The sequence below is a fragment of the Ovis canadensis genome, chromosome 26 (assembly GCF_042477335.2).
Source record: "Ovis canadensis isolate MfBH-ARS-UI-01 breed Bighorn chromosome 26, ARS-UI_OviCan_v2, whole genome shotgun sequence".
NCBI classification, from domain to species: domain Eukaryota; kingdom Metazoa; phylum Chordata; class Mammalia; order Artiodactyla; family Bovidae; genus Ovis; species Ovis canadensis.
In genome coordinates, this window is record NC_091270.1 from 51,559,459 (window position 1) to 51,584,094 (window position 24,636).

The window sequence follows — 24,636 nt, forward strand, 5'->3', positions numbered from 1 at the left end:
GATGACGTATTTAAAGGGAGTACTTTCTATCAAGTATATTTGCCTCCTTTGAAATGAAGGGAAGATCCTGGGGAAGATTGACGGCGGGAGGAGAAGGGGATGACAAAGGATGAGATTGGTTGGATGGCATCACCAACTGCAGAAAAACTGCAGAGAGTTGGAATTGAAGAGGAAGATAGGGAGGGGACTCCTGGACCCTCATCCGATGTGGTCACTGTTAGGACTGAAAGGTGACTGATGGAAAAAGCAAAGTAGTGCTTTTGCATGGTCCTCTGCATTCTATGTGGGATTGGCTGATACTAAGAATACCATGAGGATGGACTTGGGCTGCACATCTTTCCAGTCCCTGTTGCTTAACCAGTAGTTTCCATTATGGTGCAACAGAGGTGCAGAGCTAGTGTAAAATTCCCCCCAAACTGTTAGGGAATTATGTTCAATTATACTCTCCTATCGGAGAAGGCAATGGCACCCCACTCCAGTACTCTTGCCCGGAAAACCCTATGGACAGAGGAGCCTGGTGGGCTGCAGTCCATGGGGTCGCTAAGAGTTGGACACAACTGAGCGACTTCCCTTTCACTTTTCACTTTCATGCATTGGAGAAGGCAATAGCAACCCACTCCAGTGTTCTTGCCTGGAGAATCCCAGGGACGGGGGAGCCTGGTGGGCTGCCGTCTATGGGGTCGCACAGAGTCGGACACGACTGAAGCGACTTAGCAGCAGCAGCAGCAGCAGCAGCAGCATACTCTCCTATGGCAGCATTAAGTATCTAGAAAAGACAGCTCCCAAGGAAAACTTACTCTCCGAGGTTACTGTATACTAGTTATCTTCCTCTTTTGTCTTAGAAGTCACCTTAATAAGCCATTTATTTCAAAGTCTGAGATAAAAATGTGTTAGGTAGGAATTAATTATGCACAATAATTGCGGGCTTTGGTTAGCTAAGTGTCTGGTGTGCTTTAGACTGAAATAAGGACCCTTGATTCCTTCATGTTCAGAACTCACAGATGCTTTTTTCTCATCACCTGAACATCTATTCCGAGCTGCACTCCAGAAGACAGGTGTTCATCTCCTTTGTTGTAAGAATTCCCAGAATACCAGCTTCCCTTGGCCTCTCCCCACCGAGACTCCCACTGGTTTGCTGGTAGAGCTCCAAGATCTTTTTTTGTTTGTTTGAGCTCCGAGATTTTTATCCTCTGTCTCCTCAAGGGCTCTGGACCGCCGTTGCCAAAGGAGAGTTAGTGAGGTGCCCTCAGGGTCCTGCTGGGCAATAGCCCCCACCAAAAATATCTCCTTTCTCCCTCAACGAGAGGTGGTTCTGTTTTATGACTGGTTTATTAATGGAACTATATACTTTTCTGTAACTTCATTTCACGATTATGAGACCATCAAATCTGTTTTAAGCAAAGTCCCCTACATATGTGGACAGTGGAGCATGACCAGTTACTGTCCATTCCTACAGAGACCGGGACCAAAGGCACGGGACAGATGAAGAGACGCTTGAGATCTGGACTGGAGAACAGTGCAGCTCTTCAACCTCAGGAACAGGGAGACCCTCTCCTCTCGTTGGAATGGTTTATGTGGACGCCTCCCTGAAAGTTCGACAGCCGTGTTCCCTCTGAGTATCCTCTGATCTCTAAATTCTGGTGGTTTATCTCTTCTGATCCTTTCCTCCTTTCCCCTCGTTCCTCTTTCTCTTTCCTTTTCTTACAACTCCTGCTTTCATTTTCAATTTTCAATATTAGACCTTTTTGTTAAATATTCCTAAAGATATCTTCTTCCTCTTGTAGGACAAACGGTCCTGACCATTAAGCCATTTTGAGCAAAGAAGACATGAAAATCAAACCAAATGAAATCAAAATCCATAAAGCCCCACCTCTTAGCCTAGATGGTCTAGAGAAGAAAAGAAGGGCAGACGTCCAGTTTGTAAAACGGTTCAGGCTGCAAGTTGTTTGTGAAGGCAGAGTGACGTAAAGGTGGGTCCATGGAGCATGGTCTTGATTTTTCTCAGGATTTGGGTTGGGGGTTATTCTCCTGTAACCTCAGCAAATGACTCTTTGGTGCTGAAATTCCTTATCACTAGTCCCCGTTTCCAAGCCTGCAGCAGGAATATCTGAGGGATTGGAGGCTTGAGTAGGGTGACAGATGAGTAAGAAAAGAGTGATGGAGCTAACATCTCAGGTTAAATCTTCTTAACATCAGTTTTACAAAATGTCTGAGTGATGGAGTTTCAGAATCCAGCTCTCTTTTTAGCTATTAAAGAACAGTTAAGAAGGGTTAAGCTTCCAGAGGAAAGCTCTGAAATCGACACAAGCTCCTTAAGACAGTCTCCACAGCCCAGGACGTTGAGGGGCTGGAAGAGGATAAATATGCCAATGTATTTGCAGCAATATCACTGCCATGATTAGAAGTGGTCTTTTAATCTTTTTTCCCCAACTTTCAAGGGACTGCTGGGCTTCTGTGATGTATAGCTTCTATGAACTGATGTTCTTTTCTGGGTCATTCCCTCTTGGCTCCATTGAGCGTAGAATCCATCTAAGGACATATGGTCCTTCTGCTGTTATAATGGGCAGAGTGCAATGACCTGCTCTGTGGGGATAAGAGGACGCATGTAGCAGGTATGGATGAGGACATTTTAATAAAACTAATAATTAGTTGCACAGAAAGACCCAGCTGGGATTCTCCATCTTGACTAACTAGGAAATTGTTTCCTAAGGTTTTGAAGTACATGTGGAACTTCTCTAAAATGGGGAAAATTCTGCGGGACTCCTCACCCTGATACTGAAGATCTTCGGTTGGGGGAGAGGAGGGCGGGCATGATCACAAACAGAAGTTTATCAAAGATCCCTGAACAACAGAGCATTCTAAAAACACAAGATCAACAAAAAGAATGTTTGCTCTTCAATGAGCAATGATGACGGGCAATAGGGACCCTAGGAGCACAGGACCTGGTACCCTCGTAGGGCTCCATGAATGAATGAGCGGATGAATGAACTGCGTCGCTGCCTCAAACCTTTGGTCCATTTAACATGACCTCCCATTTCCAGGAGTAACACATATGTTCGTAAGGAGAAATGATCTCCTTTCTCAATGTTGCATGCAAAGATTAGGAACACCTCCGAAATATCATATCCTTGTAAGGTCCTATGCACGAAAGCAATGCCACACAGAGCTACCTTCAACTTTTCCAATTTATCTCCTCAAACATCCTCACCAGCTTTGGAGGGGTCCCTAACATTGCCGACAATCTCCTCTGGGTAGTGGAGTACATGTAACGAGTAAAAAACTTTCTTGAGTTGTTCTAAAAGGACCCTCTCGTCTCACGACTCACCTTTTACTTTATTTTCAGCTGATCACTGTCAAAGAATGTGCTTGCATTAGTCGGCTTGGGCTGCCAAAAGAAAATGCCATAGGCTGGGTGACTTAAAAACAGCAATTTATTATGCCACAGTTCTGGGGGCCGGAAGTCCTAGCTCAGTTTCTGGAAGGACCAAGTTCTGGGATGGATTCTCTTCCTGACTTGCAGATGGTCATCTACTCACTGTGTCCTCATATGACAAAGAGATAGCGCTCTGGTGTCCCTTCTCATAAGGCCACGACGCCAGTCGGATCAGGGCCTCACCCCTGTGACCTCATTTCACTATCATTGTTTCCAGAAAGACCCTATTGCCTAGAGTCATATTGGAAATTGGGACTTCAACATACAAATTTTAGGGAGACACAACTCAGCCTATAGCCGTGATCTTTCATCTAATTGGAATAGCTTGGGTATAATTCTTCCTGAAGAGGGAGAAGTGGAGTGTGTGGCATCCCAATATTGTATACCTCCGCAGCTGTATTTGAGTGTGGCTTCTGGAAATTATCTTCCTTTTTTTTCTTTTTCCTCTCCTGTTTTCCCCTTGCCATCATCACCATTGAATTCATTGATTTTTAATATTAGAGCATTTTCAAAATGTAATAAGACAAAACCCCCACTGTTTGCACATTATGATATATGATGTCCTGCATCATTTTTTGCAATCCACTGTAGCCTTCCTTTTCATGGCCCCCAACTGCAACCTAAGCATCCTCCAGAATCCCAGGTCTGCATACCTTCCCCTGAGCGACCTCCTCCTCTGGTGACTGGTGGGATCACGCTCCCAGGCCCTCCAACCTGCCCCCCTGACACATGAGCAGACCTCCAGGGTGGCAGAGCACCTCGTCCACCAGATCTCTGGTCCAACAAAGCAGGTGCTCAGTTAACGCTTGTTGAAGGAGGGACACCTCTGATCTGACATAATTGCCATTTTCAGAGCAGGCTGAAAAGAAGATGTAAGTAGGTGACCGTATCTTGCCATATTGCCTTTAATCCAGCAAGAGCTGGACTAGGCATCAGAGGACTTGGTGTCCGTTCTCAGGCATGTGCTTCTCTTTCAGAACAAACAGCCTTGTCTGAGGTTTAGCGCCCATAACTTTAAAAGGTGCATTGCTGCCTATCTTAAAACAATGCTAGGAGAACTATTACATGAGCTAATGTATCTGAATTCATCCGCAGAGGGCTGGGGACAAAGCAGTTCCCAACAAGTGTATGTTCAGCCTGAACAGTGTCACGGGCGAACAGTGCATGGCTTCTTGCTCATGTATTTACAGAAGCTCACTGGCCAGTTTACAACCTTTAAGGTGCATTCTCTTTGATTGAAGTACCCTGCTATAGAGGACGTTATGGTTTCTTCCTTATGAATTATGAAATAGTCAGCTCCTCTTAAAACAGTAACTTGAAAGGACTTTTGCAGACCAAAGATAAGAGTAGCTTTCCTTTTCTTAAGAACAGCTTAGTAAAAACAAATGGCAATCTTTTAAAATCTGAACAATTCAAAAGACACTATTTAGGACCAATGTATTTAAAAAATAAATAAAACATATGCTTGGCACTTTAAACACTGATCAAACTTATTTTAATCTGACCTGACTTTATTCTTCCAAATAATGAAACTCTATGCATATACCTGTGTGTGTTCATATATAGACGTCAGCACAAAGGCTAGTGTGAGGGCTTAACATAGAACAACAAGGATTCCCATTAAAGTGAAAAATGAAATAAGTGTATCTATTGTGACCATTTTTACTTAGCATCATTCTGCAGACACTAGCTTACACAACCATATGAGAGAAACAAGTATGTATTTGGAGGAAAGGGAAGTACAGCTATTATTATGTGTGTGATATATAATTGTATTCTTAAAAATGCAAGAGAAGTTACAAATAACACAAATTTTAATATGGATAAAGATGTCTGGGTTTATAATTAACATACCAAACTAAATAGTTTTTTTATAATTAAAAATCAGTTGGAAGACCTTACTCTTACTATGAAAGTATCGTAAGTGTAACGTTAAAATACTTAGGAAGTTGCTGGGTGTGCCAAAAGATTTGTTTGAGTTTTTTGGTAACATCTTACAGAAAAACCTGAATGAACTTTTTGGCCAACCCAATCCATAAAAAAATGTGTAACTTCTGTGTGATTTAAATTTTACAATGCATTGAGAAATAGATATGAACCATTTAATGAACAAAAGGCATGCCATGTTCTTGAGCAGAAATATGTAATGTAAAGATTTCAATTATCCTTAAATATCTATAAAATAATGCACATAAAACCTGCAGGACTGCTCTTTCCGCCATCTTTCCGTGCCGCCATAATGGTGCGCATGAATGTCCTGGCTGATGCTCTCAAGAGTATCAACAATGCCGAGAAGAGAGGCAAACGCCAGGTCCTTATTAGGCCATGCTCCAAAGTCATCGTCAGGTTTCTAACAGTGATGATGAAGCATGGTTACATTGGCGAATTTGAAATCATTGATGATCACAGGGCTGGTAAAATTGTTGTGAACCTCACAGGCAGGCTGAATAAGTGTGGAGTGATCAGCCCCAGATTTGATGTACAACTCAAAGATCTAGAAAAATGGCAGAATAACCTGCTCCCATCCCGTCAGTTTGGTTTCATTGTACTGACAACCTCAGCTGGCATCATGGACCATGAAGCAAGACGAAAACATACAGGAGGGAAAATCCTTGGATTCTTTTTCTAGGGATGTAATACATACAAATAAAATGCCTCAGAGGACCAAAAAAAAAAAAAAAAAAAAACCTGCAGGACTTTCGGAAGGAGGGGGCAAGCAAATGATACAATATAATTTAAAAATCAACAAGAAGGAAGAGTGAGGAATGTTTTTTAAAAGTAGAGCCCTTTCAAGGGATCACTAACAAAATAAAAGTGGAAATCAAAAAATATCCAGAGACAAATTTAAAAAAAAAAAAAAGCACACAGTAATCCAAAATACATAGGATACAAGAAAAGCAGTGTGAAGACGGAAGTTTCTGACCATAAATTTGCACCCCAGGAAATAAGAAAAACTGCTACTGGAATGTGTAGTAAGCTATGAGAATTAAGAGGATGCTGTTCTATTTCTTGACTGTACAGACTAATTAACGGTTCTAAACAGAAGTCCCAAAGTAGATTCAGATTTAAGTCATAAAGGTAGCATTTCAAATCAATGTAGCAAGCATGGCTTATTTTATAAATGGTATTCGGCTATCTCAGCTACCATCTGAAAAGTAATAAAGCATAATCTTTGGTGCAAATCTGTCATAAAAGAAACTTCAGAGGAATCAAAAATTTAAATACAATAATGGAAATGCTGAAAGTAGTTGAAGTACACTGAGATTTTGCATGAGAAATTTTAGTGGGGAAAATCTTACTAAGTATGATAACAAAATCCAAATGCAAATATAGAGAAAGATTCATGCATTTGCTCACAACCATAAAAAAGCTTCTTAAATGCCAGCAAGAGTAGGTTAGGGGTACAGAGAAGTGGGAGGCACACGACAGATAAACCAGATCAGAAGGCAAGTAACAAATGGAAATCAGATTTGCAAATAGCAGTGCAGAGAAACAACGAATTTCCTTAATATATAAAGATATCTTGTAAATCAATAAAAAGCCAGTAACCAATAGGAAAGTGAGCAAAAGAAACAACAGAATATTTATTTCTGCAAGGCCTCATAAACATAAGGATGTTCAATACAGCAGAGTCTGAATACAAATGAAAAACACAACCAGAGATTCTTCACCTGTCATAATCTCACCCAGCCTAAAAATGGGAAATGGTTGATAGGGGCTATGTGTTGGCTCTGGTTGGGGAGACAGGTACCCCAAGTCTTTGTAGTGCTACAGAAAATTGGCAGTATCAACAAAATGTAAGACACGTTCCCTTTGTCCTAGAAGTTTCACTTCTAGGGATCTGTATCCCAGATAGATCCCCACATGTGTGAAATGATATATGTACAAAGATCCTTATCACAGCATTGTTTGAACTAGCCAGAGAGACAATGTGACCTAAATATGCTAAAGAAATTCTAGGACCTCCAGACAATAAAAGATGAGGCAGCCATTTAAAAAGAAAGAGGCAACTGGATGGGGCCTGACGCTTTAGGAGCCCCTTTGGGATGTTCTAAAATAATAAAAGCGAGATGAAGGGCACCATGAATAGTGCGCTGATGTTTGTATAAAAAAAGAAACATATTTACCTGTGGGCTTGTCCACCTGCGGTCTGGGATGCTCTGAGGGGCATACAGGGAGCCTGGGGGCAGTGAGCCCGAGGGAGGAGAGATGCTTCAGCCAGGAATGAGAGGGATACCGCTTTCTGAATCTATATCTTTTGGAATTTGTATCGTATGCAGATACTGTTTTAAAAAATAAATAAGATTTAAAGCCCTCCACTTTGTTCTTTCCTTTAACAAGAACTTGCTATTTACAACTGATCAACAAATAAATGTTCAAGAAGGGAGAAAACCGAATTTAAAAGGCAAATAGTATTTAGGGAGCTATGAACAGAGACCAGAAGAGCTAACGTTCTTTGCCTGTTGTGCTTCTCATCCACACAACTATATACTCAAAAAATAATATTTAAATGAGTTTTCTGCACAACACCCATAACATTGTGACCCTAGGGGGATTGCCCCTCCTCTCCCAATCTCAGTTCCTGCGTTTTTTTAATAAAATCATTGGACTGGATGCTCCCCAAGATTCCTACTGCTCTGGAATTCTATAAAACATTACCCTGATCTTTCCCTCAGGTCATTTTATTAACTTACTTCAGTATTAGCCCACAAAGTAGGGATTACCAGCTGCTAACTATTGCATGAAACTTCCTCTTCATTTAAATAAAATGGTTCCCTTATCAACCTTTCGCTTAAAACCAAGCTTATAGGAACAGACTCTGTTTATCTCTGTTTACTAACAAAGCTTGTTTTGGTATACATCCCAATTTATACCATTGTCTGTTTTCTAAAAGCCAGTCTTCTTTCTGGCTCAAAGGGTGTCTAACCAAAATTTTTAAAATGAAAATTTTACATCCGAAAGGGAGGAAGGAAGCAGTTTCCCCTCATAGGTTCTGTTTTTTTGTGTGTTTTTTTAGGGAAGGCAATGCTCAGGAATGACTTCCCAGGTGGCTCAGTGGTAACGAATCCGCCTGCCAATACAGAAGACGCAGGAGATGCAGGTTCACTCCTTGGGTTGGGAAGATTCCCTGGAGGAGGAAATGGCAACCCAGTCCAGTATTCTTGCCTGGAAAATCCCAAGGACAGCGGAGCCTGGCGGGCTACAGTCCGTGGGGTTGCAAAGAGTCAGACACGACTGAACACGCTCACATGCACTACTCAGAAAAGAATTTTCCGCTTCCAGTTAACAATCAATTTGCAACAGCATCCTGTTCTGTTTTCTGAAAGGCACTGGGGGCACAGGATTTGCTGGACCAGGGGGGTTTCTGAAAGGTGGGTCTGTTTCCAGGGGCCTATTTAGCCAGTGGGTTCATCTCCCAATGCCTTGGGCTCTCTTTCATTATTCCTGCTTGATCCTGCCTTTTGATCATTTCTGGTAACAGCCTGCTATCTTATTCTCTGCTTTAGTGACGAGATTGAGGGAGAGCTACTTAAGTCACTTGACCAAAATACATTTTCAGCATCAAGAGAACATAGGTTGCTTTTGTTTCTGCACCAAACAGTTACGTGGATAAATCTTGTTCACAGACTTGTTAGTTGCAACATGGTGACATGACATAAATTTCTCAGGCTGTTAGGATCTCTACTTTCCTTTTCACAAAATGAAAATAATAGTAAGAGTATTAAAAATGCATAATATATAAAATAGACAATACGTGTAGCATAGTATATATAGTGTGTATATATACACATATACATGTAATTGTCAATGAAAAAGTGTTACCTGCCATATCAGTAAACAAAGGATGTTGTAACCATCAAGCCATCATGTTACAGCCGGCCTGTTGGTGAGCACTGAGAGAACTCAGACTGTAAACAGGATGCACACCCCCCACCCCCCCCATCCCCCCACCCCACCACCACCCCTGTCTAGCAGTCCCATGCTGCAGCCATCCCTGACAGGTTAACCGGAAGCAACTCAGGACGGTAAAGAACAAGGTACTGGCTCCAGAGAGCTGAGGCGCATATCAAAGGAATGGCTTCAATGAACCCACAATCTTGCCTTTCCCATTCATAGAAAGGGGGCTTCCCATGAGACGCTGGTAGTAAAGATCCCACCTGCCACTGTAGGAGACATAAGAGACCTGGGTTCCATCCCTGGGTAGGGAAGATCCCCTGGAGGAGGAAATGGCAACCCACTCCAGTATTCTTGCCTGGAGAATCCCATGCACAGAGGGGCCTGGTGGGCTACAGTCTGTGGAGTCACAAAGAATCAGACACTACTGAAGAGACTTAGCATGCATATACATAGAAAAGTGCTAAATTCATTCACTTGAGATGTCTGGTTTTCTTTAATTAACAGTACTCTTTTGATGTTCTCACTACCTGGTCTCTGTTGGAAAGAGTCCTACATATCCAGCCCCCTCCCTTACTCTTCTAAGCAGTCCCTCAGAGCTATCTGAAAGGCTGTGCCCTGGACTTAAGTCCTCAGTTTTGTCCTCCAAAGAAAACATAGTTCTCAGCTTCTAAGCTGTGCATTTCTTTCGGTCGACATTATACATATGTTAAATATATGTGTATATATCTTAGTGTAGGGAGGTAAAAACATGGGTTTTACTTGCTATTTAACTATTACGAGACTCGGTTTCCATTGCATAAAAATAGATATATTAATAGATCCTAAGTTGCAGTGCTGTCAGAAGGGCCAAACATACATAAAGCTTGTGCGCACTGCCTGGCAAACAGCAGGAGCTTGACAAATGCTGTCCAGCATCACCGCAGCAGTAGTTGAGACACCTGGAGTCACTATATGGTGGGTATTATGCTTATCGTCCATTTCTTTCCGGGGTCGTCTGGAAGCCCAGAGGCAGAGGTCTGGAGGGAAACGTCAGACCTCAGAATCTGCAGTGTATCTGCAAAAAAAAGCAAAGGAGACGCTGTCAGGGAGTCCTGGGTCCCGGCGCTCCGTGGCTGCGGCGCCAGCAGTTTTGAGGGCAAACTGCTCACTCTTGAGTATTGACCCAGCCACAGCAAGGTGCGATCTGCTTTTTAAAACAGCTCTGTTGGAGAAACAGACCCACAGACACAGAAAACTGTCTTGTGGCTAGCAAAGGGGAAAGGGTTGGGGGAGGTATGAATCAGGAGGTAAGGATGAACAGATACACACTGCTGCTGCTGCTGCTGCTGCTGCTGCTAAGTCGCTTCAGTTGTGTCCGACTCTGTACGACCCCATAGACGACAGCCCACCAGGCTCCACCGTCCCTGGGATTCTCCAGGCAAGAACACTGGAGTGGGTTGCCATTTCCTTCTCCAATGCATGAAAGTGAAAAGTGAAAGGGAAGTCGCTCAGTCATGTCCAACTCTTAGTGACCCCATGGACTGCAGCCCACCAGGCTCCTCCGTCCATTGGATTTCCAGGCAAGAGCACTGGAGTGGGGTGTCATTGCCTTCTCCGAGATACACACTGCTGCTGCTGCTAAGTCACTTTTGTCATGTCCAACTCTATGTGACCCCATAGACGGCAGCCCACTAGGCTCCTCTGTCCCTGGGATTCTCCAGGCAAGAACACTGGAGTGGGTTGCCATTTCCTTTGGGACCTACTGGATAACACAGGGAATTGTATTCCCTCACTTGCAATCACATAGACAGGAAAAGAATCTGGAAAAGAGTGTAAGTTGTTTAGTTGCTAAATCATGTCCGACTCTTTGCGACCCCGTGGACTGTAGCCCGCCAGGCTCCTCTGTCCATGGGATTCTCCAGGCAAGAACACTGGAGTGGGTTGCCATTTCCTTCTCCGGGAGATCCTCCCAACCCAGGGATTGAAGCCACATCTCTTGTATCTCCTGCACTGGCAAGCAGATTCTTTACCACTGAACCACCAGGAAAGCCCAAAAGAATGTGTGTATGTATACATATATGGGTGTGTGTGTATGTTTAAATTATATACAGTCCAGCAGTTACGACTCCATGCTTCCACTGCAGGGGGCACAGGTTCGATCCCTGATCAGGGAACTAATAATCCTACTATGCCACATGGCACAGCCAAAACATTTGGGCTTCCCTGGTCCTCAGCTGGTAAAGAAGGCACCTGCAACGCAGGTCCTGGTTCAATTCTTAGGCTGGGAAGATCCCTTGGAGGAGGGCATGGCAACACACTCCAGTACTTTGCCTAGAAAATCCCCATGGACAAAGGAGCCTGGAGGGCTACAGTCTACGGGGTCGCAAAGAGTCAGAACGACTGAGCGACTAAGCACACGTCACACGGCACATGTATTATATACAACATACACATATAACGTGTACATATAACTGAATCACTTTGTGTACAAGTGAAACAAACAACGCTGTAAATTACCTATACTTCAACGTCAATTTTAAAAATAATAATTTTAAAAAATTTTACAGTCGGTGTGTAGCAAGACAGGAAGGTGAAAAGCAGGGAGGGTGGACAGAGGAAGCCTGCCACCACGTCCCCAGCGCACAACTTCAGACCAGGAGCCCTTTACTGCCTGAGTTTTAGCCCGTGAGGCAGAAGCTTTTCAACTCAATTAGCATTTAATGGTCCTGATGCTCAATCACAGGGATCAGCTGTGAAGTTACTAAAGCAGTTACCAGGGGCTGGAGTCGCCAGTCACGTTCGAATTGTCAGTGCGTTTCCACTGACATCGCCTCCACCCATCCCACCATCCCTCCCAATCAGAGATCCAGGTAATTTGGTAACCTTTTGCAACGGCAGGGAGTCATCCTGCAGTCTTGGGATCAGGGACTTTGAAATACCCAAGAGAGTCAACGACAGCTTGCCTCTGTCCCTAGGAAAATAAAGCAGCATCAGAGATGTGGGAGGAATTGGGGTCCTGGGCAACACGGGCATGTGAGTTTTGAGGCTCCTTCCCCCAGATGGTGCCTGCATCCCCCCAAACCTTCCTAGGGGACCATGGGCTGTAGGGGTAAAAAGAAGAGCCAGCTAAATGTCGCTATAACAAAAAGAGAATACAAACGGAAAAGTATCTAGTATTAGATGAGCGTTGCTGCAAGAATGTAACCATTTGTATCCTAAAGATCTGAGAGTGACTTGGTGGGTAGGTAGCACCTTGGCCAGAGAAGGCAATGGCACCCCACTCCAGTCCTCTTGCCTGGAAAATCCCATGGACGGAGGAGCCTCGTAGGCTGCAGTCCATGGGGTCGCTGAGAGTTGAACATGACTCAGTGACTTCACTTTCACTTTTCACTTTCCTGCATTAGAGAAGGAAATGGCAACCCACTCCAGTGTTCTTGCCTGGAGAATCCCAGGGACGGGGGAGCCTGGTGGGCTGCCGTCTGTGGGGTCGTACAGAGTCGGACCCGACTGAAGTGACTTAGCAGCAGCAGCAGCACCTTGGCCGGTTATTAACTAACATCCATTGGCCCTCCCTCTTTGCGGCATCCAGATTCTCTTCTGAGCCCCCTTGCTTGCAGGGTGAGGCCATGTGGCGAGCCCTCAGCGGTGGACCATGCACAGAGGTGGTTCTGTCCTCCCTGGGCAGAGGAGGTCAAGAGCATGCATGCCTTCTCCAAGCTCCCTTCTTCCTGTCTTCCCAGCATGGGGCTTGGAAGTCCTAAGGTAGGGGATGCCACGAAATGGAAGGGACCCCGAGTCCCTCACCTCTGCAAAAACTGAGTCCCCAACGCCAACCCCAGGCTGTAAATGGATCCAAAAGTCCAACTTGTGTGATTGAAGAATGTCCCTCCCCTACCAGTTAACAAAGGACGTCGCGGCCATCAAACCATCAGTCACTGCAGCCACTTCTGAAGGTGCACCTGGAGGGATTTAGGATGGACAAGGGCTGGATGCTGACCCTAGACTGTTACAATGCACATCAAAGGAGTGATTTCAGGGTGTCCAGACTCTCGCATCTTCTCTTACACAGAAAAGCACTAAATTCATCACTTGAGATATCTGTATCTTCTTTAATTAATAGTCAACTTTTGATGTTCCAACTACCTGGTTGTTTGGGGTTTTTCTTTGTTTGCAAAAATCCCATATGTCCGGGCTCCTCTCTTATGTCTTTAGAGCAATCCCTTGAGCTCTCTGAGCCTGCCTCCCTGGCTTAAGTCCTCAGTAAGTCTGCCAAATGAAGCATAATTCTCAGCATTTGGCTGTGCCTTTTTTCTCGGTCAACATCTGCTAAGCCATTGAGACTAGTTTGTCTATTAGGACAGCTACCATCGATTATCCTAAGTGAACAAAATGACAGAAGAATCACAGACAAAAATATCGATCATAGATGTATTTATTAACAGCAAAATAACTGAACTGACTGTCCAAAAATAGGGAACTGATTAAATAAAGCACAGTACGTGACGCAGCCATTAACACACATGTCTTTAAAATGATGCTAATGACATGGTGATATGATACAAAGTGAACTTACTTTTTTTTACTGGGGAGTCTAGTAGTCAAAAAATAATCATAAAATAGCATAAGTACTTTGCTTAGAGTCTTTGAAGGGGATTTACAGATCACAGAATTATTTCTTTAATTCCCCCCTTCCCTCTGTCCACTCTTCTTAACAGCATCTGCTCCCACTTTCTTCTTCAAATATTCTTGCACAAACTCCGCTCCCTCAGCCAGCTTAGCCCTAGCCTTTTCTTCCTTCTGTGCCCCAATACTGTACTGTAGTACCACAAAACTAAAGAACAGTCTACTTGGCAGAAAAGGAAGGATGGAAGGAAAAGGGAAAGACAGCTAGCAGTCATGCGTCAACAGGGCTCATCCAACATCTGTGGCAGAAAGAACTTCATTTCCCTCCATTTCCAGGATCAGAATCTTGCCCGAGTTCGATGCATGAAGCAGGGCACCCAAGGCCAGTGCTCTGGGACAACCCAGAGGGATAGGGTGCGCAGGGAGGTGGGAGGGGGGTTCAGGATGGCGGGACTCATGTGTACCTGTGGCCAGTTCATGTTGCTCTAGGGAAAAAACAATCACAATATTGTAAAATAATTATCCTCCAATTAAAATAAATGAATTAATTTTTTTTTAAAAAAGAATCTTGCTCACCTCTTCCCCAGAGTCAAAGGCAAATCTTGTCACCACAGATAAATTAAGGCGCTCTCCATTGCCAGGAAAAGTAAGTGAGGATGCTTTGTGATGAACTGCACGCTGGGGGAGAGAACATGTTTAGCCTACTCAAGGGTTCTTTTGTGACTTAGAAAGAAAAGAGGTCAAAGTTACATTAAAATGAAGAATCAAAGAGTTCTTTTATTAAAAAATCATTAATTATCTGACTTTTGATCAGACTGCGTGCCTTCTCAAATCAGAACGTCACTCACACATGGATGAATAAGACATCCCCACAAGATCCCTCATCAGCTGCAGCCCCCAAGTTATTCTAACCACTTTGGCTGGGGACCATGGTTTTTTTCCTCTCTGTGAGTCAGGTGGGTTGGGGATGCTTCACTTTGAAAAGAAGATGCCCTAAACTTTGTCCATTAAAAAAAGGCAGAGTTCTGCAGCCTTCCTGTCTGTTCTGGACACCCACTCAGGGCTCCGGAATGATTCTGTCTGCTGGATCTTCACAGAAGATAGGTATGAATTACATGACAAAGCTCCAGGCCATGTCAGATAGAGGGGGTGAGTCATAGTGTCTGATAGAACAAGTATTTTGCCCATTTTAAAACTTCTGCACAGTAGGGGACCCTTTTCTACACTGACCCATCTGAAAGTTCTTTTTTCCCCCGCATGTATCAATTTTCGCCTCAACAGAATATGGGCCCCAGAGACGCCACAGAGAGACCTCAGAATGAAAAAAGGAGAGCCCTATAAAGCCTGGATCTCCCAGAGGACAGAAACAGGCATTTTGCAGAGAGCATTAAAGAAAAGCATTAAAGGAGATGACTTTACTTAAAGCAGAATTTTGAGCTACAACAGCTCCGGGAGCTCAAATCCTCTCCAATTAGTAAATATATAGTTTGCACCATCTCAACACAGAATCATCTGAGATAAGGTAAGAGACAAGGTACTAAAGATCAACGGGACCTAGATTTTGAGAGAGGAGGACTCTGAAATTGGCAAGAACTGAGATGAGTATACTTGATACAACAAGCTGGGACTTTGTCCACCCTTGGGAGGAAGGTGAATATTAGGAACCTTGGTAAAAAATGACTTAGAGAATCCTTTTGCTGTCTTGTAAAACATGCAGAGAGATAAACAACCTTAGTAATTATCATGGATCCTGTCTGGACTATGGGTGTGTCATTGGCAATGATATTATAACCATTCGTGGAGTATTACAATGAATTGATCCTTGTCAAGGGCACTTTCAAATATGGTGCTGACTGCCAAGCACATAGCACTTAGAAGTGATAAGTCGCAACTATAGAACAGCAAACTGAAGCTTGGAGAGGATATATGATACCTTATAACACCAAATACAAAAACATGTAAAGAAAAGATGCCCCCCGTAGCCAAATCCACACTTGTTTTAATCCCTTTTCCTGCACTTTATTATTAAATTTTAACAAACTTTAAACACTCCATCTAGTATTCTGTGCCCTGCTTTTACACTACTTCTTCCCATCATTAAATATTCTTTGAGAAAATCATTTTTAATGAATGAACTGTTTTCCATTCTTAAGCTGGGCCATCAATTATTTAACCAGTCCCCTATTCGGGATTTTTAGGTACTTTCTAATATTTTTTCTATTATGCTAATAACTGAGATGAATATTATTGGCCATAAGTCTTGTACATAAATTTGATTTTTGCCTTAGGATAAAATCCTAAAAGTAAAATTGCCAGCTCAAAGTGTATGAACATTTTATGGCTGTTGATGCACAAATTGCCAAATTACCCTCCAGAAGGTTTGCACCAGTTTCCATCCCCATCAGCAGCAAGAGATGAAAACTGCCTTTTCCTTACATACTCAGCAGCAAATTCTGTGCTTTGGGGGGAACAAAGGAGAAGATGGTTGGATGGCACCATCAACTCAATGGACATAAGTTTGAGCAAACTCCGGGAGATAGTGAAGGACTGGGAAGCCTGGCGTGCTGCAGTCCATGGGGTGGCAAAGAGCCAGACATGGCTGAGAGACTGGGCAACAAACAGCAACAACCCGTTAGATGAGGGGGGAAAATAGATTTACAACTCGCATTTCTTCGGTAGATAGTGAAGTTGAACACCCTTCAGTGTCTACTGGGCATAAGCCTCTGCTTTATCGTGAATGTCCCATCATCTCTTGTACCCATGAATCTATTGCTGTGTTGGAAGATGCTGGGCTGCAGAACCTTTCTCAATGCTTGGTGTGGATCTGTTCCTGCTGAGTCAGGTCCTTTTTCGGTGAAGGACCGTTGCTTCTTAATACAGTGAGGCCCCTAGGTATGAACCTTCGAGTCGAGAACTTTCAAAGATGTGAACCCGAGTTCCATCATCGTCAGGCGTGAGTGACATCACAGCTTGCTCCCCGTCTCCTACTGCAGCTGACCCTTCAGCTCCACCATCTTCCAACTACTCTCCTTCTTCCAGTCAGTAACTCTTCTTGCTCGATCACTCGATGCCAACCTCTGGATGCCAGCTGCTATTTGCACTACTGCACTTTTCAAGGCACTGTACTGTAAAGCTCAAAGTGTTTATTTTATGTTTGTTTCTTATGTATAATTTGTGTGAGAAAGTATTATAAACCTATTACAGTGAAGTACTACGTAGCCAGTTGTGTTAGTTGGGTACCGAGCCAAATTTTGTTGGGCTCACAAACAAACTGGACCTATAAATGTGTTCCTGGAATGGAACTCATTCAGAGATAGGGGACTCACCATACAGAGAAATGTCATCACCCCTACAGCCTGGCCGTGGGGATGGAACGAAGGTCTCCTTGTTCCAACCACGATGGTTCAGGAGGAATTGAATTCATGTCCCTAGATTTAAGAACTCACCAGCAGCCAGAACTTGGACTCCAGGACTGAACGACTCTGCAGTGGACCATTTCTCATGAACTTGACCTTCCTCCTCCTGCCTTCAGTGGGTGACGGAATGAGGCCAAGAGGCCGTGGAGACGCAGCTGCAGCTCCCTCCTCCCGGGAGTGGGGCTGCAAGGCCAGTCTGGAACAGATATCCCTGCAGATGGTGGGGACACCCGCTGGGTGACCCTGGGGCACAGCAGGAGGGAAGAACAATGACCATCTTAACACTTCTAGCAAAGCAGCCACACTCCCCAAAATAGATGCGGGAAACATAAAGCACACAACAACCCAGATGAACTTGACCTCAGCGGTTGGAAAGAATAACCCCACTTCTCTGCAAGTCCCTGCTCGCAGGATCCTTTCTCCATTGCTAAGCAGTTCCTTCTGACTTAAATCGCTACTGCTGGTGGTTTCCAGCTTGGTCTCCCCCACTAGAATGTCAAGTTCAGGGCATCCAGTTCCTAGCAGTGAAACCCTTTGTAGTTGCTATGGGTGAATGGATGAGTGAGTGATAAATGAACAAAACAATTTTTTTTTCCTAGCACTTTCATGCTGTTTCTAAGTGACAGATTTCCACAGCTGCCTCCCCCAGACAACCGCAGACTGTTTGAAGACACCTCTCTCTCAGCATCTGCCTGGCACATAGTAGGATAAATGCTTATCTAAGGAATGAATGAGCCAGATCCTCTCTGGACCACAGTAACGCCCACATGAGCTCATCTCTTTTGAAGTTCTTCCCTTAGGAGACAAGTAAAATGCAGCAGGATTCTGAACCTGTCCCCCACGGTCGCTCATGCTAGACGGAGCTTTGCATTGTTCTGTGCGGGCCTTGGGCTGCTGGGGGAATGCTTCTGACAACTGCCCCCACAGGACTTTGGGGAAAATGAAAAGTCTGTCTTCCCAGCCTGACGCTGCTGAAAACCACGCTTCCCAGAGGAGGCAGATGGGCCGGTCCACACTTGAATGCATGTCTGTGGATGGGTGCGGGTGACGGCCAGCTCTTGCAGGACCCAGATCAGCTGAAATTCACAGAACTCGGCCACCGGCCCCTGACAGCAATTGATGGGGGTGTTGCAACTGGCGTTGCCTGAAACCACGCCCTCCTAAGCTGCATCAGAGTGAGATGTTGTCGGAAGAAATAGGCTGTGGTTGCAGGTTAATGAAGGTTTCCCAGGTGGCACTGGTGATAAAGAACCCGCCTGCCAGTGAGGAGATAGAAGGGACGCAGGTTCGATCCCAGGGTCGGGAAGATCCCCTGGAGGAGGGCATAGCAACTCACTCTAGTATTCTTGCCTGGAGAATCCCTTGGACAGGAACCTGGCAAGTTACAGTCCATAGGGTCTCACAGAGTCAGACATGACTGAAGTGACTTAGCACAGCATGGATAGCGTACTAATGAAGAGTTTCCTCATGAGAAAAGTCCCTCAGAGGGCAACACTGTGAAAGAGGCATCTCCCACAGAGCAGGGCATAAGTCCCAGGCAGGGCATCCTGCACCCCGTCAGCATGGTGGGAGGTTCCCCCCAGCCGCCTCCACCCCCCCCACACCCCAGACACCAGGAATTCTCCTTTCCTAAATAATTGAGTTTTCCATCTAGAACAGGTTCTGTTCTCTCCTTCCATGAACATTAGAGCTTCTAAATATTTCAGGATCCCTGGGTTGTAGAGGGTCATTCACCCAGCCCTTTGGATAAATGAAGCCAATGCCAACGGCTTCTGGGATGGCCTTGAAGAAAACCATCAAGAAAACAAGTCTCTGCTCCCAACCTTCCTCCCATCACCCCCAATCAAGCCTTTCTTTCAGCATGCAATGACTCAACTCTTTGATGAACAGGAAAAGGTAGCTTTTATGCATGCACTTCTGTGGTCCCTGCAAAGATGAGGTGGGTGTTGGGGGTCCTCAACCATGCCCACCTCTGCTGCCACCCCCGGGAGCCTTGATAAGCAGCACAGCACAGCCACCCACAGGACCACTTGGGCTCCAGCCGGCAATCCCTTGGGCCTTCCTAGGGATGCTCAGATGAATACAAAGCCAGCCGTGCAAACCCCCAGCTTCACCAAGCTGGAACTCTTCACCTTTTCTTGACTCCATCCACATCGCCCTCCACTTACACACTCTTAAAGCTTCCAAGATGAGGGTGGCCCTACTGCTCTGCCACGATGCCAGCCTAAAGGCAGCCCCCTCCCGACAGCCTGCCCTGGCAGGGCAGTCATTGCCACCTCCACATGGACCGTCCTCGCCACCTCCACATGGACTGTCCTCTCTGGGGTCCAGTGAAAATGCACCGAAGGGTGGTGTCTTCCACGGAGCCACCGTCCACAACCATGGCCCCTGCGTCAGCCCCCTCCTTGCATCCGCTCTCAGCTCTCATCCCGTGTGCTTGCCCCGTCCCCTGCGTGTGTCCCCTGCGTGTGTCCCCTGTGTGTGTCCCCTGCTTGTGTCCCCTGCTGTGAACACACTTCTCTGTGCAGAGAGCATGACCGCCAAGTCTGAGCCTCCCGGCAGACCTCTGTGCTTGAGAGGCTGGAGGACGCGGCCCCCCAGTTGGCATCTCTGCAAGATCCTGGTAAACCAGTCTGCTTCCACTCAAGGAGGGCATGGGACCCCCATGGAAGGATGCCCAGAAGCTCTCCCAGCCTATAGGAGTCGGCAGGGGAGAAGCAATTGTTAAGCTCGCTAATGCTGGGTCCACCGAGAGAACTGCGATCTCCGCCTCACATGCATCTGTCTTTAGCCTCTTGCCTGGGCACCCCATCCCCTGTGAAGATGCAAACTAAACCCCCAGGGGCGTGGCCTGGAGGGAGGGGCCGCCCAGGGTCAAAGTACATCCCTCCTCTAGACTTGCAGGTGGGGCTCAGGCTAAACTCCCCTCTCAAAGCCACAAATGATGAGAAAGGAGGTATGTCTGCCCACATGTAGGGTCCTTACCCCTCCTGCCAGGAGGTAATGTGGTCCCAGAGGTTTTCCCTAATCTGCCAGCCTCCCTGTCTTAGCCTCGGGATCCGGGGTACACTGGCATTCCATCACCCTCAGCTGGACTCCTGAGCTCCAGGGTTAGCCAACAGCTGAGGACGACAACATGTTCCAGGGATTTCTCTCCTCCAAGGGCTCTTAAACACAGGAAGAGCTCCAAGATCAAGGAATTTTGCTCCAGTGGCAAAGTTACAAGTAGCTCTGCAAACGCTTCAGGCTGGAGGACTAACTAATCACTCCGGGCTGGTCAATGTAGTTCTCTTAAGGATGCTTGTGATATTGATCATCTTGTACCTTCCAGGTAGAGATGCAGCCTTAGGAAGAAGGCTGGACCCAGACCATCAGGCAATCATATTTACCCATTGATCTACCCTCTTCCTCCCTATTCCCTCCTTCACTTTGGAAGCTTTAGCAAAACATATTTCAATTCCCACTTTAAAACAAAATCATTAGCCTCTAAATAATTAACCTTGCATCGATAGGAGGGCATGCAATCTGCACAGACACCTGTGCTGGTCGGTCGGCCCAGTGAAGGGGAGGAGCAGAGTGAGTGCTCTCCAAGGGGCTTCCTCACAGCTTCCGAGGCTGAAATTTGAGGATTGATGGGGTGTGCACGTTTGGAAGTGAAAGAGAGAGACTCCAACTGCAGGAGAGGAGGGAGAAAGACAGTGCAGTTCCTAGCTCTCAAGCTCCTGGAGCCATTGACACTCCTCTCCATCACACCCGTGAAACAGCAACACAGCACATATCTCTGTATCCTTTTCCTAGCATGAGAGTATCTTTTAAATATTTTAACTTTGTGTGGTGTTGTCCAGGAGGGTCACGGAGTCATATATTCGAGACTGGGAGCCCTGACTTCATGAAGAGCAAAGCTAATATCTGATACAGTCAGGAAGTTGCAAAGCCCCTTGGGACCCCAGGTACCCAAGATCAGTCTGCACAGAACACCCAGCTGCCCATTCGGCTGGTCATCCACCTGCAGGCTCCGCTGTCAATTGCTTATGTAGCCTCCGCTTCGTATCTTGCCAAGCGGCAACTCGTGGTGCTCAACTAACCAAGCCTGAGGCACTCAGAGCCTCTCCCGCTGGGCACACAGAGCTCTGATCCCAAGAACTGCGCCACCAGAACAGGATCCTGTGGCCAAGAAAATAGGAACCCTTGCACAGTTTGTCCTCTTTCTGAGGAGCCACCATATTTTTTTGTTAGTAAAGCCTCTAGGATAACCTTTAAGAAAGACACTTGGTTTCTTCCTCCCAAACTCGCTAACCTTTTCCCGTGATGAAATTTTTATTAATATCCTACAGACTTGTGCTTCACAAAAAGCAGGAAGACTTTTCCAGAATCGCATGGAGGGTGCCTGCAACAGTAGCTCTTTTGCAAATGCAGCAGTGAACTTTGCATGGCTGTTTCAAGGATGTTTAATTAAAGCCAAGGGCATGATTCCTAAAATGCAATTCAATGAAGATAATTACACAAGGAAATAAACTAATATGGTTCGAGTAATCGGCCTTCCGGTAGTCCAGAGAGATGCATTGGGTCTCAGAGCGCCCACAGGAATGGATGGGGTAGGGGATCTTGGACAGTCACCCCTAAATGGTGCTTCCCTCCCAGACTTCGTTAGTACTAAACAGCCAACAATCCGAGGTTAGACTCTCAGGGAGGAAGCAGAAGCACCATTATCTCTCTTTAATAATTGAGAATAAGATCCATATGCTTTGGAGACAAGGAAAGCAAATGGCAAAGATGCCATCTGAGTAGGGAAATGGATGAGCTCATCAGTATCGTCACCTGAATGGAAGTCTCCATCTTCCTCAAGGACTGGGGCAGGGACAGACTTGCCCGAGGTCACACGGTGAGTTGCTAAGAGGACAAAGTCACATCTGATTTCCTGACTCTCCCCTCGATGATTCTGTTCAGTGGTTACTCACCCAGCCAACTACCTAAAGACCTCAGCTCTTCTTGAACTGAGCTTTGCGAGCTCATCATTTTAATGCAACCAGAAGTTTCAATAGCTTTGTTTTATTTTTTTTAAGTAGCTGGAAGCCTGAGACTAGGGGTGATGGGAACTAGAATGGAAAGGGAAGGAAAAGAGGAAAAAGTAGGGGAAGCGAATCCTCCTGAACTCTTGCCATTTGTTTTAAGGCTTCGTCTTTCCAGCCCTCTGACCTGAAGACTAGTGATGGTTTTGATGAAGGCTGCGAGTAACTGAGCACCTGCTCTGTGCTGCGTCTCATCCTCAGCGTGCCATTTTGGCTCTCTTGTTAGTTTCTTCTCGTTTTCCCGACTTTGAGACCTTGGAACGTCCCACCCGCTCCTTTCCTCTGTCCTCACTCACTCCCTTGATGATCTCACACAGTCCCAAGATTTTTTCTTTTTTAAATATCTGTTTGGCTGCACCAGATCTTAGTGGCCACTTGAGGGATATTCATTGTGCAAAGCAGGATCTTTAGCTGCGGCATGTGAACCCTTAGTTGCAGTACGTGGGACCTAGTTCCCTGACTAGGGACCGACCCTGGGTCCTCTGCACTGGGAGGGTGGAGTCTTAGCTCCCGGACCACCAGGGAAGTCTCCAGTTCCAAGATTTTTAACATTGCCTAAACGTGGGTGATCCCAGTCTTGTGTCCCAACCCCAGCCTCTTCCATGGACCGACTCTCAGCTCGCCCCTATGTTGATATTATTTGTTAACTCAGTGAGTGCAGGTATCGTGATCCAGTTTTATAGGTGAAGAAACTAAGGCTCTTAGAAGCTGATAACCTGCCAAAGACAAGTGAGTGATAAATTCTACTAGTAAGTTCAGCAGACACTAGAGTCCTTGCTTTGTGCCACGTCCATCACGTTCATAACAATAAAGAGTGCTCTTCTCCCAACCTTTCTTTTCCTGCCTCCTGGAAGCAAACCGCTCTTGGGGGCCAGGATGGGGCCAAGCACAAACCAGCAGAGGTGACAAGCAGAGAGAAGTATGGGGTGTGAGGCTTCACTGGTGCCACACAACCGGCACCTCTGTCTGCTGTAATTGAGTTGCTGAACTGTGTACAGCCAGCCTGGATTCCAGGGCACCTGCCCCAGAGGAAAAGCTGGCTTCCAAAGGAAGCTGTAGGTGCCCACGGTCAGTTCACCGAGCCTTCTTTGGGCCTGCTCACCACACACACTGCTCAGGCTTCTGGATTAATCACAGACAGGGAAAAGAATAGGAAATCTTTCTCTGTAATTGTAACTCAGCTAGGTTTCGCAGGATGTTTCCCAGCAAGCCCAGTGAGACTTGCTTTGCCAGGACTTCAGGCCCATCGTTAAGCCCAAGGTCCCCCACCCCTTCCTGGGAACAGAGTGCATGACTTGCTCCCTGACCAAGACTGCCCAGGGAACCCCTGGACTCTGCTGATCCAGAGCGGCCAGAGTGGATGACCCTGCCTGCCCAGCTGCCCGAAGGATGGGGCTTAGAGGGGGGACAGGACAGCAGGTCTCAGGCCAGCCTCCAGGGCTGACTCCCCACACCGCCCACCCCCCCCCCACACCAGGGAGCCACAGCCCACAAGCTCTGCAGGTTCGGGAGCAGTCTAGGCAGCAGGTCTCAGCAGCACCTGAATCTCAAGTGGTTTCCCTTGTTCTCTGCCTCTCAGACTCTTCCCCGAAGCCTCGGGGAGGAATCTCATCAGAAGAATATCAATCTATTGACATGGGGCCCGACAGCCTCTCTGAGCAGAATACCAAAGCCTCAAGCCTGCGCTGTTTCCACCCCGTACACCCTAACTGCAGCCTCGGGGCTCGCTTCCCAGCTCTGTGGACCCTGAGCCGAGCTCTGAGGCTCCAGGGTCTTGACTCAGCCCAGAGCGGAGAGGTACAGCCCTGGGTGTGCCGTGGGGAGGGCGGGAGACAGGCAGACGTGAAGACAGAGGACCAGAGGGAGGCAGAGGCGAACCCAACAGCCCTGCTCCTGTTGCTGCTTCGGAAACCACTTCTCCTCCTGCCTGTGACCGTGCCACATCCCAAGGACATGTGGCCTTGGAGTCTCACTTCTTTCCATTTCAGAGAGTCACCTGGGAGCCCAAAGATAGGTTGACGGGCTGGGTCCTGGCATGCCACTGTGGCTTCTGCTGCTGCTGCTGTTGATGGTGATAATGATGGCTGGGACGATGCTGATGCTGGGATGATGCTGATGCTGGGATGATGCTGATGCTGCTATCAGTGCTGTTGCTATTGGTGATGATGGTGGTAGTGACGCTGATGCTGTCACAGCATCTCTCCTGGTCCCCCTCAAT

At 46.2% G+C, this 24,636-nt stretch overlaps 1 protein-coding gene across 1 annotated transcript; it reads left to right on the forward strand.

The window, feature by feature from the left end:
* Positions 1–5,647: 5,647 nt before the first annotated feature.
* Positions 5,648–6,120, forward strand: LOC138431164 (small ribosomal subunit protein uS8-like). The gene has a single exon (XM_069573382.1). The coding sequence runs from the start codon at positions 5,673–5,675 to the stop codon at positions 6,060–6,062; it is 390 nt and encodes a 129-aa protein (XP_069429483.1). The 5' UTR covers positions 5,648–5,672; the 3' UTR covers positions 6,063–6,120.
* Positions 6,121–24,636: the final 18,516 nt, after the last annotated feature.